General features: G+C 51.7%; 6 protein-coding genes across 6 annotated transcripts; 4 read left to right on the forward strand and 2 right to left on the reverse strand.

The window, feature by feature from the left end:
- Positions 1 to 746: 746 nt before the first annotated feature.
- On the forward strand, positions 747 to 1,704 carry TRUGW13939_09638 (uncharacterized protein; the record flags this gene model as incomplete). The annotated part of the gene is made up of 2 exons (XM_035492758.1): positions 747 to 1,203; positions 1,268 to 1,704. 2 exons carry the CDS (start codon positions 747 to 749, stop codon positions 1,702 to 1,704), a joined length of 894 nt encoding a protein of 297 aa, XP_035348651.1.
- Positions 1,705 to 1,766: 62 nt separating this feature from the next.
- TRUGW13939_09639 (uncharacterized protein) lies at positions 1,767 to 3,072 on the reverse strand (the record flags this gene model as incomplete). The annotated part of the gene is made up of 2 exons (XM_035492759.1): positions 1,767 to 2,335; positions 2,391 to 3,072. 2 exons carry the CDS (start codon positions 3,070 to 3,072, stop codon positions 1,767 to 1,769), a joined length of 1,251 nt encoding a protein of 416 aa, XP_035348652.1.
- Positions 3,073 to 3,819: 747 nt separating this feature from the next.
- TRUGW13939_09640 (uncharacterized protein) lies at positions 3,820 to 8,263 on the forward strand (the record flags this gene model as incomplete). The annotated part of the gene is made up of 5 exons (XM_035492760.1): positions 3,820 to 3,842; positions 3,913 to 5,350; positions 5,400 to 6,840; positions 7,187 to 7,300; positions 7,359 to 8,263. The coding sequence occupies 5 exons, from the start codon at positions 3,820 to 3,822 to the stop codon at positions 8,261 to 8,263; spliced, it is 3,921 nt and encodes a 1,306-aa protein (XP_035348653.1).
- An 879-nt stretch (positions 8,264 to 9,142) lies between these two features.
- Positions 9,143 to 9,878, forward strand: TRUGW13939_09641 (uncharacterized protein; the record flags this gene model as incomplete). Its single annotated transcript, XM_035492761.1, has 3 exons — positions 9,143 to 9,254; positions 9,316 to 9,392; positions 9,465 to 9,878. 3 exons carry the CDS (start codon positions 9,143 to 9,145, stop codon positions 9,876 to 9,878), a joined length of 603 nt encoding a protein of 200 aa, XP_035348654.1.
- A 481-nt stretch (positions 9,879 to 10,359) lies between these two features.
- On the forward strand, positions 10,360 to 11,807 carry TRUGW13939_09642 (uncharacterized protein; the record flags this gene model as incomplete). The annotated part of the gene is made up of 2 exons (XM_035492762.1): positions 10,360 to 10,606; positions 10,678 to 11,807. 2 exons carry the CDS (start codon positions 10,360 to 10,362, stop codon positions 11,805 to 11,807), a joined length of 1,377 nt encoding a protein of 458 aa, XP_035348655.1.
- Positions 11,808 to 12,060: 253 nt separating this feature from the next.
- On the reverse strand, positions 12,061 to 13,075 carry TRUGW13939_09643 (uncharacterized protein; the record flags this gene model as incomplete). The annotated part of the gene is made up of 2 exons (XM_035492763.1): positions 12,061 to 12,710; positions 12,763 to 13,075. 2 exons carry the CDS (start codon positions 13,073 to 13,075, stop codon positions 12,061 to 12,063), a joined length of 963 nt encoding a protein of 320 aa, XP_035348656.1.
- Positions 13,076 to 13,280: the final 205 nt, after the last annotated feature.

The raw sequence follows: 13,280 nt of genomic DNA on the forward strand, positions 1-13,280 counted from the left end.
CGGTTGATGTATATATGGATTCCCGTTGTGTCGCGAACCAGGTGTTTACGCGGTGACTGTCACAGGAATCAGTCTTCACTATCGGTGTCTCATTGAAGACTTGACAACATAAGGAAATTTCAAGGTCAACGGGGGTTATCAGTTGTCATTGGCGGAGTCTTGAGACTCCAGCTAATTTTACAAACAATATTTTCAAACTTTCTTCATCTTTATCCATGTTGGATATCCACATTGCATTTTTTTTTTTTTTTTGATGTATTATTGATTTTCTCAAAAACTGGAACTGCTCATGGACATGCATCCCAGGTTTTGCGGCTCACGGGAGGCGTTTTTATCTGCGCAGGGTATTTTTTTTTTTCAGACACAGCCGATTATGATTTTTCGTTTGGTGGGCTTTTTCTTCTTCTTCTTCTTCTTCTTCTTCTTCTTTGGTTCTAAAGAAGGCGTACGGCGTGTAAAACCTATATATGTCTTGTCTTTTTATGATTTTATCTCTTGCCTGGAAGGCAGAGAAATACTATTTACTGTTTATGTCTAGTGCGTTGTGTTCTTATGTTGATTGTCCTTGTTGAATCTCGACTCTCAAATGCTGTTAGATAGGCAATCAATGCTAAGTATTCGAACAATATTGTAGAGTAAATGTAGTTAGATACCCACGTGATGGATGAGGTCATCGGCTAGTCTAAACAAACATCAGTTGATATCAATAGATGCGACACAACAACAAATAACACGACCACCTCAGCATGCTCCGATTATCCCCCCATCCATTCTCCAGCTTACCGCCTCACTCAAGCCTCGGTGAGGGAGAAGAAGCATCTCGCCCCGAACTCGAGGAATTCCTGCATTCAATCCTCAAGGAGACCCAAACCTTCACCACGCAAACAATTACGCAAATATTCACGCCAGACTCAAAACTGCGCGCATCGCCGCCGTCGACTGCCAAAGTCCAGCTACTGACAACAGAAAGGAGCAACGGTAATGGAGGTAAAGGAGAAGAGTACTGGGTTTGTCGCAAGAGCGTCCACGCCGACGCCGCGCAAAAGGGGACCGCGACGTGGGCTGAGTTTGAGAATGGGCTGAGACGGAACCATTCAGAGAATGAAATGGCGTATACACCGAGTGTCGCGGCGGTGGAGCATTTGGTGCAGTGGCCGGTGCAGAAGGAGGTGAGGGGTGGATGGAGGGAAGTGGATATGCATGGTATGTTTCCTTTTTTTTTTGGCTTGGTTATGCTCGATGATTGATGCTAATCCTCGTGTAAAAGTAAATATGATCACGCATACATTCAACCCCGGAGCCCTCATCTCCCCGCGAACATTTATTTCTCTTGTGATATCGGCCTATGAGCCACAACCAGAAAACAGCACGACTTCTTCTCACCAGCCGGGATTCTACACAATCCAGATCCCGCTCTCATTCAAAACTTCATCTGCCCATCTGAGGGAAAAGATCAAATCCGCTGTTCCAAAGAATACCATTTTCGCGCATTATGCCAGTGTTGAACATGTCGGTTTACTACCTACCTCTGAGAGCGCAAATGAGGAGCGGCGCATCGAGTGGACGATGGCTACGACGTCGGATGCCGGTGGGCTCATTCCGCAGTGGGTGCAGCGCAGTTGGACGATGGGCGGCGTGCCCAAGGCTGTGGTGGCTGATGTAGGCTTGTTTCTCGGCTGGACTGGTGGACAGAGGCGGTCTTGAATCTAGTTACAAGAGGGCATTTCTTCAAAAAAAAATCATTTCTATTCTATATGTTGTTGCAGTTATAAACATCGGACTGCCGCCCCCACACTTCCGGTATCAAAAAGCTCAACCAGACCAGCGCCGAGAGCATGCTCCAGAATCCACTGAAAATCCATCCCAAAGAATTGCTTCCATTTCTTCGTCCGCCCCGGAAGCACCCCGCTAAACTCGCCCCGAGTTCGTTTCGCCAGCGAGAAACTTCGATTCGTCTCGACCGCGCCGTCCCAGCGATCTCGCAGGAGGGGCAGGGGAGCTTCGTGGTATTTGGACTGTTTGAGAAGCGTCAACAGATGCGAGCGGCCAGCGTTCAACAGGCGAAGATATGGTCCGGTGTTGGGAAGCGAGAGGAAAAAAGTGGGTGCCCCGCGTGGTTGGCTGGCCTTTTTCGTCTCATCTGCGCCCTGGCCGCCTCCTAACACTGCTGGCGGCAACCCGGGGAGCGAGGCTACACTCAGCGAGCCCTTGGAAAGCGATGATGCAGTTACGAGAAAGCCTGCGCGGACCAGGGCCATAGACTCGTCTGGCGAGAATGCCATTGCCGGTATCGCAGATGTATTGGCCAATTGGTCGAGGACATGTGTAAAGCGGTCTACCGTCAGTTAGGAAGATACCTTATATTTCCATATACTTCGCATACTACATACCCTTTAAACCCTGTTCAATATCCCCGCTATCCCGCACAAGCGCATTCAAATCATCTGCCAAAATAAGGCAATCGCCCAAGCCCGCAGCATCGTTGCCTCGTCCCGGCACAATCAGACGCCTCAGCTGTCCCGAGCGCAACAACGACATAATCTCACGCTCCACCTGCGTCGGCGCATCCAAAACCGTATGGATATGCGCGACAGAGACCAAAGGTGGCAGCGACCGGCGCAGATTCAAAACCTCGGCGATCCGTGTACTGTTCATGCCTGTGCGCGCTGCGGGAAGCTCATCGAACATGGATTTGGTGATATGGCGCATTGCCTGCAACACGCCCTCGACATTGTTGGTTTCCCGCCAGGGTCCTTTATCGGACAGCGGCTCGGTCAAATCGTCGTTCAGGAATTCTTTATCGAGGCTGCTGCTCGTGGCCTGGCCATCTCTGCGTGCGGATAGTTTGGTGCGTGCATGGCTTGCGAATGGTGAGGCGCGGGTGCTGCTGCTTTTGTTCTTTTTGATTCCAGAGACGGTGGCAGACGTGACGCGGAGGGGCATGGATGTGAGTATATTGCTGTTCGCGCCAGTGGTAGTAGTATACACATGCACAGGTAGAATACTGCAGAGATGCGAGAGTTCGGCAGTAGGCTGATAATCGAGAGCCGCCTTAGTCAGCGCTTCATGCATATCATCGCGCCCCGCGATTGGCGGCCCACACGCTGCCAATCACAGGGCTGATTGATTCTCTTTCGATTTTTTAACTTTGTATTCGCCATGTTTCAATGTTTGATGTCAGTCGAAAGACTGGTCTAGATCTGACACGCCAATTCAGGATTCCGCAACAGTCGGCGATATCCTGTCGAGTCTGGGTCTGTATGTGCAGACTGTGACGTAGGGATCGGCTCTACATGATGCGCGTTCAGGTGTTTCTCGTGATACATCTCAGTACACTGCAACTACCAGGCTGATATTTTGAGAGATATAAATGCAGAAACACAACTACTACTGTCTATGTTACATAGCCATAATATGTATATATGTCTTCACCAATAAATACCGTAAATAAACGACAAGTGGGTCTCCCGCAGTGGACCGCCAAAAAGTCTCGCAGTCATCACCGTAGGTTATTCTCGTCTTAGTCTTCTTCCTTTTCGCTCATGACGTCGCAATTACTGCGCTGCCCGCTCCACTTTTTTCTCTCTGCTGCGTGCAAGTTGCAACAGGAAAAAAGAATCATGAGCAGGCGTATATCGACCCTGCCTGTGTCTTATTTTTAATGGTGTCGCTGTATAAGCTGGTTGCTATCGCTCGTCAACGCCCTGTGCCATTGCTCTGTTGTCGCGATCGTCGCCGTTGTCAGGAACGGCCAGTTCCCGGGAGACAAAAAGCCTCGAAAACAAAAGTATACAGGTCTAAGAGACAGATCTGCACATCATGACTATCTTTGTCGCTTCTTTGTATGAAAAAAAAAAGGCTGAATAGTGCTTGTTTGGATGGCTAGTGGCTAATGATGACTCTCAATGGCAGATTCCTACCTTACACGGTCAACTTTCGTGTCGACAGGTCCCCCGAAAAGTCGCCCTACCTCAGTCCCAGGCCGGCATCTCTACGAGGATCACCACCGCGCAATGCGTCCAACACGGCCACCGCGAGCCTGTTCCACAAGGCTGAGAATGGTTCGGCTAAGAAAGGCCTGACTCCCGGCGCGACGACAGAACACGAACGCATCTTTGTCGCCGACGCCAAAAACAAGACACAGAATAATAACCACAACAACAACAACAACAACCACCACCAGAAACATGAAAATAATCACATCTACCCGTTTTCCAATTCCAATACGGATGAACCCCTAAATACCTTGTCGCAAAGTGAAGGTCATCCTCCTCTTTGGGGAGCGACCAAGACCTTGAACCAGCCCCGGCCGAGGACGTATGTCCCTCTACCCTCGCCCTCAATTCTAAACCACCAGGAGCCCTTTAAGTTAGACACTGAGAAACCAGTTTCCGGGATCGATGCATTAAAGTTAGAAGAACGACAACAAAAGACTCGTCTCACATCCCGTGGCTCTTTTTCATTCTCCGATGCCGACTGGGGTATCGAATACACCGAGCAAGGGAACAATGGCCTCCGGAACGCCATACGCTCGGCGAGCCTAACTACCCTGACTGACGATACGGTCTGGGTTGGCACTCTCGGCATGCCCACGGATGCACTAAATCAACATGTCAAGGCAGAGATTGCCGAGAGACTCGAGGACCAGTTCCAGTCTCTGCCTGTGTTTGTAAATGACGGCGACTTTGATGGTCACTATACCCACTTTTGCAAAACAATCCTATGGCCGGTGTTCCACTATCAGATCCCTGACAATCCCAAGAGCAAGGCTTACGAAGACCATTCGTGGATTTATTACGTCAAGCTCAACGAGGCGTTTGCCCAATGTATTGCTAAAAATTGGAAGCGCGGCGATACTATCTGGATTCACGATTACCATCTGCTTTTGGTGCCCGCCATGCTCCGCAAACTACTGCCGGACGCCCAGATTGGCTTCTTCCTGCACGTTGCATTTCCCTCGTCGGAAGTGTTTCGGTGTCTAGCACCGCGGAAGGAACTCCTCGAGGGCGTATTGGGCGCAGATCTCATCGGGTTCCAGATTGAAGAATACTGTAGACACTTTTTACAAACGTGCAGTCGCATTCTATGTGTAGAGGCTCGTAACAATGGAGTCCAGCTAGAAGACCGTTTCGTGAACGTGGACAAGTTTCCAATTGGAATCGACCCCAAGTCCTGGGATTACAGGCGCCAAAGCCCTGATGTTGACCACTTTATCAACATAATTTCAGAACGGTATCAGGGCAAGCGGCTGATTGTCTCCCGGGACAAGCTCGATTCGATCCGAGGCGTCAGACAGAAGCTTCTGAGTTACGAGCTCTTTCTCAATACGTATCCCGAGTTCCGTGACAAAGTACGTTGTTTTTTTCCTCAAATTAGTACACTACTTACAATAGACATAGGTTGTCCTCATCCAAGTTGCCTCGTCTGCAAACGAGCAGATGGAGCTCGAAACTACCATCTCGGACATTGCAATGCGGATAAATTCCACTCACTCGACACTAGCACATCAGCCACTAGTATTCCTTAAGCAAGATCTCAGTTTTGCGCAGTACCTGGCTCTCATCACCGTCGCTGACGCGCTGATGGTGACCAGTCTCCGTGAAGGCATGAATCTGACGAGCCATGAATTCGTGTATTGTCAGGACGGCAAATACGGGCCCAAGGCTCACGGGTCATTGATTCTCAGCGAGTTTACTGGCAGTGCGTCGATATTTGACGGACATGCACTGTTGGTCAACCCGTGGGACTACCGCCAATGCGCAGAGGCAATCCACACGGCGCTGACATTAAGCGAGTCGGAGCGAGAAGCCATTTGGCGCAAGCTGTACGACGCAGTGCTGCGGAATTCGACGACTAACTGGGTCAAGTCGTTCCGCGATGCGCTGTCAAAAGTGTGGAACGAGCACTCGTCGCGGGAAACAATTGCTGTGCCCAGACTGTCGGTACCTCGCTTGGAAGAGGCTTACAAGAAGAGCAACAGACGGCTACTTTTCCTCGACTACGAGGGCACGCTGGCATCATGGGGCTCGCCCTCCAGTATCATCCTGACCACGCCACAACGGGCACTGATCACACTAGCCGACCTTCTCGAGGACCCCAAAAACATTGTTTACGTGATGAGCTCGAGAAGGCCCGAGGAAATGGAGCGGCTCTTCCGCCAGGTCTCTGGAATTGGCCTAATTGCTGAAAACGGCTGCTTCGTGCGAGAGCCGTCCAAGGATAGCTGGATCAAACTCAGCCAGGGCAAGGACACGCAGGAGTGGAAGGCCGGCACCAAGGGAATCCTTAACTATTTCCGCGAGCGAACCGAGGGCAGCTGGATCGAGGAGCTCCACTGCTCTCTTGTTTTCCATTATGGTGGTGCAGAGGACAAAGTTGCCGCGGCGCGCCAGGCCTCTGAATGCGCAGATCACATCAACGACGCCTGTGCTAATCAGCGTGTGCACGTTATCCCCGTGGAAGGGGCGTTGATTATCCAGTCGTTTGATACCAACAAGGCCAACGCGGCCGAGCTCGTCTGGCGGTATTGCATTGAGTACGGCAAGCGAAACGGGGTTGATGGAACGCCAGACTTTTTGTTTGTCGTCGGGGACGACCGTGAAGACGAGGTGGTGTTTCACTGGGCTAATAAGTTGCACGACGCCAAAGCGGTGGAGGAGGCCATGACGGTGACGCTGGGCTCGCGCAGCACCGAGGCGAAAGCCACGCTGACGCAGGGCGTGACTGGTGAGTTTTTGCTCTTGGGCATGTCTGACATGTCAATGCTAATTCGATTGTGTAGGGGCCTTATCTTGTCTTCAACGGCTGGCTGCATCAAACTGACAAATCACATCTCCAATCGTAGCATATAACTATTTATAAATCTCATATCCGGGCATGTTGGGGTTTTTCGGGCATTTTTTTGTTGTTGTGTACAAAACATGATATACGAAGATTGGAATAGGCGCATTAATTAACGGTTTTTATTCTTCTGATCACTGTCATTGCTATTCTTTTAATTGAAATTGGTAATTGATCCCACGTATGTAAATATATAAAAGATGACCTGTTGCGGGGCCCCACACGATCGAGATGCCGAGGTCCAGATCTCGGCTCGTATTACTACTAGTAATGCGCTGCGATTCTCGGTATAGTTTCTACAACAACACTGGTATCCTAACACCAGTTTGACCCAGAAGAAAGGTAGACGGAAACATGACGCCACCGCACACCCAAGCATACGAAGATGCGCTGACCATCACGCCCGAGTCATCGCATACGTATTCAGCGAACCTCAGTCTAGCCTGGGCGATTGGCGCAGGTATTCATTCCTCTCGCCCAAAAAGCCAAATATATAAAGCTCTAGACTGACTGAATAGTCCCCCATGGCGGCTACACCATGGCTGTGCTGTACCGCACCGCCATTGCACATTTTAAACACACGCATCCAACCCGCCACAACGCAGACCCAATGCCCATTGCCATGCAAATGTCATTTCTCCGACGCAGCGCCGTCGGCCCGGCGCTGCTGATCATCGAAGATGCGAAGCTGGGCGCGAGGACGTCGACAATACACGTGACGCTTGCGCAGACAGATCCGCGCGACAACAAACAAACAGCACGCGTGGTGGGATACATCACGGTTTCTGATACAGTCTCAGATGTTGGCCCCACGAGCATATCAGACTGGACTCTCTATCCACCTCCGCCGAGTGATCAACCACCAGAGGTGCGTCTGACAGCGGACGGGTCATCGTTTGAACTCGTGCCAGACAGCAGCAGCAACAGTGTGTGGAAAGTTGTCGGATCGACGTTTTCCGACTTTCGACGCGCGGGGAACCACTCCGTAGTGTTTGGGCCAGCGAGTGACAAGCAGCGCGTCGGGATCGTGGATCAATGGGCTCGACTGCGGACGACGGGGCCTCAGGGGGGACCGGGACGCTGGACGAACGAGACGACGATGGTGTTGATGGATTTGTTCCCCATGGCATTGGGCGAGATCGATCAGCAGGCAGGAGCATCCAACGACAAGGCGACGCCACCGTTTTGGTTTCCGACGGTGACGCTGAATGTCGATTTCAAGAAACGGCTGCCGGCCGAGGGCGTCGACTGGCTGTACTGCCGGGTCAACATGAAGGCAGTGCGCAACGGGCGGACAGATATCGAGGTGATTATGAAGGACGAAACGGGCGATATTGTGGCGCTGGGGTCGCAGGTCGGACTGGTGGTCAGTGCAGCGCGCAACACGAGCGGACGCGAGTATGGGAAGAAAGCGAGGATATAAAGTATAAACACTGAAACAGCAATAGAGTATAGATAGTGGAGGTGTCCTGATTGGCTGCGAGAAGTCGGATGGTGGCGTTTGCGCTAAGCCTACTACAGCCAGGCGACCAGTGGAACATTCCACCATCGGCGCCTATATTTTCAGGCCATTCGTATTTATTACTGCTTTTTACATGCCTTGCATGCCTTGCTCCAGCTTCATTTAACTTCTTATTGATAATACTAGTCCTACTCATACGCAGCAGATGATCACGGAGATAACCATGCAGCCCGCATCAATAGCCGTCAGACATAGATTATTAGTCGCGCGCTAGTGCACAGGGCTAGTCTGCAAGTAGTCTAGCTGGAAAATCTAGTATAGAAGTGATGATTAGGAGATGTGACTGTGTGAGACAGTCCCCGGACTCCCGGGAGCAGCTTGCCGTTGCGTGTCTGTGCAAGTATACAGGCAGGCACAGGTACAGTGCGGGTACAAGATGCAGTAAATACAGTATGCATACGGTATATACGGAGTACATACAGAACGAAGTAGACCGAGTATACACATAATCACGGAAACGGGCATCCAAGGCAGGAGCGCGCCTGCCTCACTAGGAAAACAGAGCTAGTTACGGTGGCTGGCATGCCGCCCCTTCCGGCCTAGCGCTCGCTGTCCGGCCAGAGTTATGCAGCCAAAAGCAGGAAAAACCTCGCCTCTCGCTTTATTATTGTTATTATTTACCCTCGGGCTTTTTCTCTTCCTCCTTCCCTCTCTCTCTCTCGCCTCCCACGCTTGTCTCTGTCCATCCTCAGCATTTTCCCTCACACATTGCATCGCTTCCATTGTGTATCTCTCTCTCTTCAATTGATATCTCAATTGATACTCGACTAGCTCGCCAACATGCGTTCCTCTGCCGTGTTGATCGTTTCTGCCTTGGTCGCTAGAGCCGCTGCCTCGAACTACACCTTCCCAGCTGGCTTCAACCTGGGCGAGGTCACCCCCGCGCAAAAGAGTGAGTTTTTCTTCTTCTTGCTAACTGCTTTAATTCCCTTTTTTTAACCCATTGTGTGCAGGATCCTGGTGCTTGGCCGAGACAAACACCTGCCCCCAGATCTGCGGAGGCGCTGCTTCGCCCAATGACTGCGATCCGGTAAGTCTTCCGTGCCGTCTTCGGATCTCGCATCGATGAAACATGGAAAACACCATACTGACGAGAAGACAGGACACCCTGAACTTTGACTGCACTTGCGTCAATGGCACCGTCCCAGACGTCGAGCCCTACACCAACACCATTCCCTTCTTCGTCTGTCAGGCCAATTACGACCAATGCATCCAAAACAACCCTAACGATCTGGACGCCCAAAAGGCATGCAAGGATAACGCCAACTGCGGCTCCATAACTGCCAGTGTCAGCCATGCTTCGACCACCACCTCGAGCGCGCCGTCTAGCTCCTCGACTTTGTCTACCGCCCATGCCCAGGCCACCACCGCTACCTCCGCCTCTGCCTCTGCCTCTGCGGCCACCGGCACTTCATCGCCAACCACGGGCGCCGCCGTGGCTGTCCAGATCACTCAGGGCCAGTCGGCCGGTTTCCTAACCGCTGCAGCGATGGCTGTCTTGGGCTTGATGATGTAGATCGGACGTGTTCATTTGTATCTTGACCCGACACTATACTATTGTCCTCGAGAGGACCCAGTTAATCCCCTGCGGTTGCAGGCATTTGTCGCATTCTTTGCAGCATGGTGTTTTGCGTATGATGTGTTTATTTTCTTATTTGCTTATTGGCATGATGATATCCCTGGTGAACGAATTCGATGCCTTCCCCTCCTTTGTACAAAGTACCTGAGTACCTAGCCTAGTAGCGTAATGGCCTAATTAATGTTGACTGCCAGAATTTTTTTTATTAAATTCTAGAATTGTAGAATTAATCGTAAATTGTTCCCACCGGGGTATGGCGAGTCCACCTTCCCGCGCGCTGATTGGCCAGCGCGCAAAACACACACTGAAATTTCTCCCACACTTTATCGATAGTTAATTAGTCCGGGCAGCGAGCGTCAACCACCACGACCTCCCTCACCACCTGCCATCTTTTCTGTGTGTCGCCAGCCTCGTCATCATGCCGGCTCCCACAAACACTCTTCTCATCGAAGGGTCTTTTACCGAGCTGAGCGAGGAGCTCGCCCAGTACCTCGACGTCCTCCGCAAGGATGAGGGGTCCAGCGTCCACGCCGACGTCGTGCCTCTTCTCACACCCCTGCGTCAGCAAGAACAGAATGGCGAGGAGCCAAACCTCCAGCAGCGAGACGAGGTCTTGAAGAAGATCGTTGCTGCCGCGAATTTCCTCAGCAACGCTCCTGAAAAGGGTATGTTTGATTCGTGACAAAGGGTCGAAATGTCAAAAAAATGCCAAAGAATTCTCTAACACTTATCATAGAGGTCACCGCTGCCTATAACCTTCTCGTTCACCTGGTCCAGCAGTCGTCAAACCCCGATATTTTCCTGTCGCGCATCTGTTCCTACCTTTCCAAACCCATTCAATCCTCCCCACAATTCGGTGCCACTCTGGCCCTCTCGATCTTGACCACCGTCTTCAACACTCTCACTCCTTCAGACTCGAGCCGGTACCATGTCTTCCTCGCCATCGTTGGCGTTATTCGTCAAGCAGGCGCCACTAGCTCGTACGACGCTCTCAAGGCCCAACTCAGCACGCAGTTGCCCGAATGGATCGAGGCCTGGGAATTGGACGAGGAGGACGCGCAAAAACTGCATCTCGCCGTTGCCGAGGCCGCCGAGGCCGCAGGTGACCGCGAGACTGCCCATTCGCATGTCGTTGCGGCTCTGCAGACAATCGATGCGAGCGAGTCATCGAGCCAGGAAGCCCGCGAACTCGCCATCCGCGCCCTCACGTCGGCCCTGACACACCCGGCCATCTTTGACTTTACGCCTCTGACGGCCTCGGATGCGATCCAGGCGCTTCGCTCGAGCGACACCTCACTGTTTGAGCTGCTGGAGATCTTTTCCGCGGACACACTCGACACGTACGACGATTTCGTCTCGTCGACCCCGCTGAGTTCGATTTCTGGTGGCGTGCTGGCCGACGACGGCGATGCCCTAAAGACCAAAATGCGTCTGTTGACACTGGCTTCTATCGCCTCGTCGGCGTCTTCACGATCGCTGCCGTACTCGACGATAGCCTCTGCGCTCGGCGTCGATAGCGCCGATGTCGAGAAATGGGTCATCGACACCATCCGCGCCGGCCTGATCGAGGGCAAACTGTCTCAACTGCGCTCCGAGTTCCTCGTACACCGCGCCACATACCGCGTCTTTGGCGAGAAGCAGTGGGCCGAGGTGCAGGGCCGCCTGTTTGTCTGGCGCCGCAGCCTCGAGGGCGTGCTCAGCGTCATCCGCACCGAGCGCGAGCGGTACACGCGTGAGTTGCAGCAGCAGCAGCAGGCCGCGCAGGCTGCAGAGGATGGTACTGCTAAGGGAGATAAAAAGTCGGTTGGAGATCGGAGACGGCAACAACAACCGCGCGAGATAGATCTTGTGGCGGCAGATAATTAAAAAAAGGGAAAGAAAAAAACATTCTCATTTTTCATGTCTTACTTTTAAGAAACAGGGTTTCTATCCATGTACGCAACGATGAAATCTCTGTTATGCTTATGACCTAGTTAGCTTTCTTTTGTCATGTCATAAAGGCCGGGGTTTTTGTTTATATTCAATGTTCACTAAGAATAATCATCGTTGATAGTAAAAGTGTGGATAATATCTAAACTGAAAAGTATATATTGTATGTCTATGTTACTTGGACTGTACTTTATACAGGCGAGATACCCTTCTCCTGCAGTTTTTCCTTGATGAGCTCATAGACCTCGTCAATCGAGCCCGTGGCCGACACGCTGATCACCTTGCCCTGCTTCTCAAACTCATCGACGACAGGCATACTCGTCTGCAAGAAAGTTGTGAACCGTTTTTTGATCGAGGCCGCATTGTCGTCCTCGCGCCCACTCGTCTCGCCGCGTTTCAGCAGTCGCGCCTGCAGGACTTCCTCGGGGCACTCGAGGAACAGCACCAGTTTTGAGACACACACCGACGCTTCAAAGAAATGCGCCTGATCGAGCTGTCGCGGGAACCCATCAATCAGGAACCGCGGCGGATTTGTTGATTTGGAAGTTCCTTGCTCGAGGATCTCGGCCATGGCGTTGGATAGCAGCGTGACGGTGACTTCCATGGGCACGATCTTGCCCTCACGGATGTACTCCCGAATCATCTCGCCGTATTGACTGCCCTCGCGGGTTTGTTCGGCGCGCAACAGGTCGCCCGCGGACAGGTGGTTGAAGCCATAGTCGCGCACGAGGTTGGCGGATTGCGTGCCCTTGCCGGCGCCGGGCCCGCCGAGGAAGAAGACGACGGTGACGTCGTCGGAGGAGAAGCGGGGGGTAGACATTCTTTTTATAAATTTTCCTTCTTGTCGTCTTATTGTCGTGGCGGTGCTTTTCGTTGTGGTGGGTTGACTAACGCGGGGCTGGCTTGCCAGAAGAGCGAGATTTCACCAGCAGAATATACGAGCCCGTGCCAATTGCCACAATGGCTACAAACGGAGCGAATTTGAGCGGCGATGGAGACGAAGAGGAGGATGTGTTCTTATCGGACGGCGAGGACGAGGAAGAGGAAGAAGAGTAGTGGCGGTGACGAGAAACACAGCGAGCGTGGTGGTGGTGGTGGGGCACTGATGATCCTCGTTGCACGGTTGAGCTCGGTGAGCTCACGTTTCGACTAAGCAATGGCCTAAATAATTTAGGGGGGAAGAGGCCAACGGTGAGGCGGGGCATTCCTGTAGATTTTGTTCTTGGTTTTTAATGATATCCCAGAGTCAGAGACAAAGTCTGAGTCTGACTGACTGTTGAAAAGAAAAGGGGTGTGCTCCGTGCTTAGCGTCTCCACTATCATGTTCAAAGTATGCAGTATAGACTGTGTAGTTGCATTTTATTTTATTTTTTGTATATAAAATTGATTTTATATTTAATCTTTAATTTT

Source organism: Talaromyces rugulosus, chromosome V (genome assembly GCF_013368755.1).
Source record: "Talaromyces rugulosus chromosome V, complete sequence".
Lineage (NCBI taxonomy): Eukaryota > Fungi > Ascomycota > Eurotiomycetes > Eurotiales > Trichocomaceae > Talaromyces > Talaromyces rugulosus.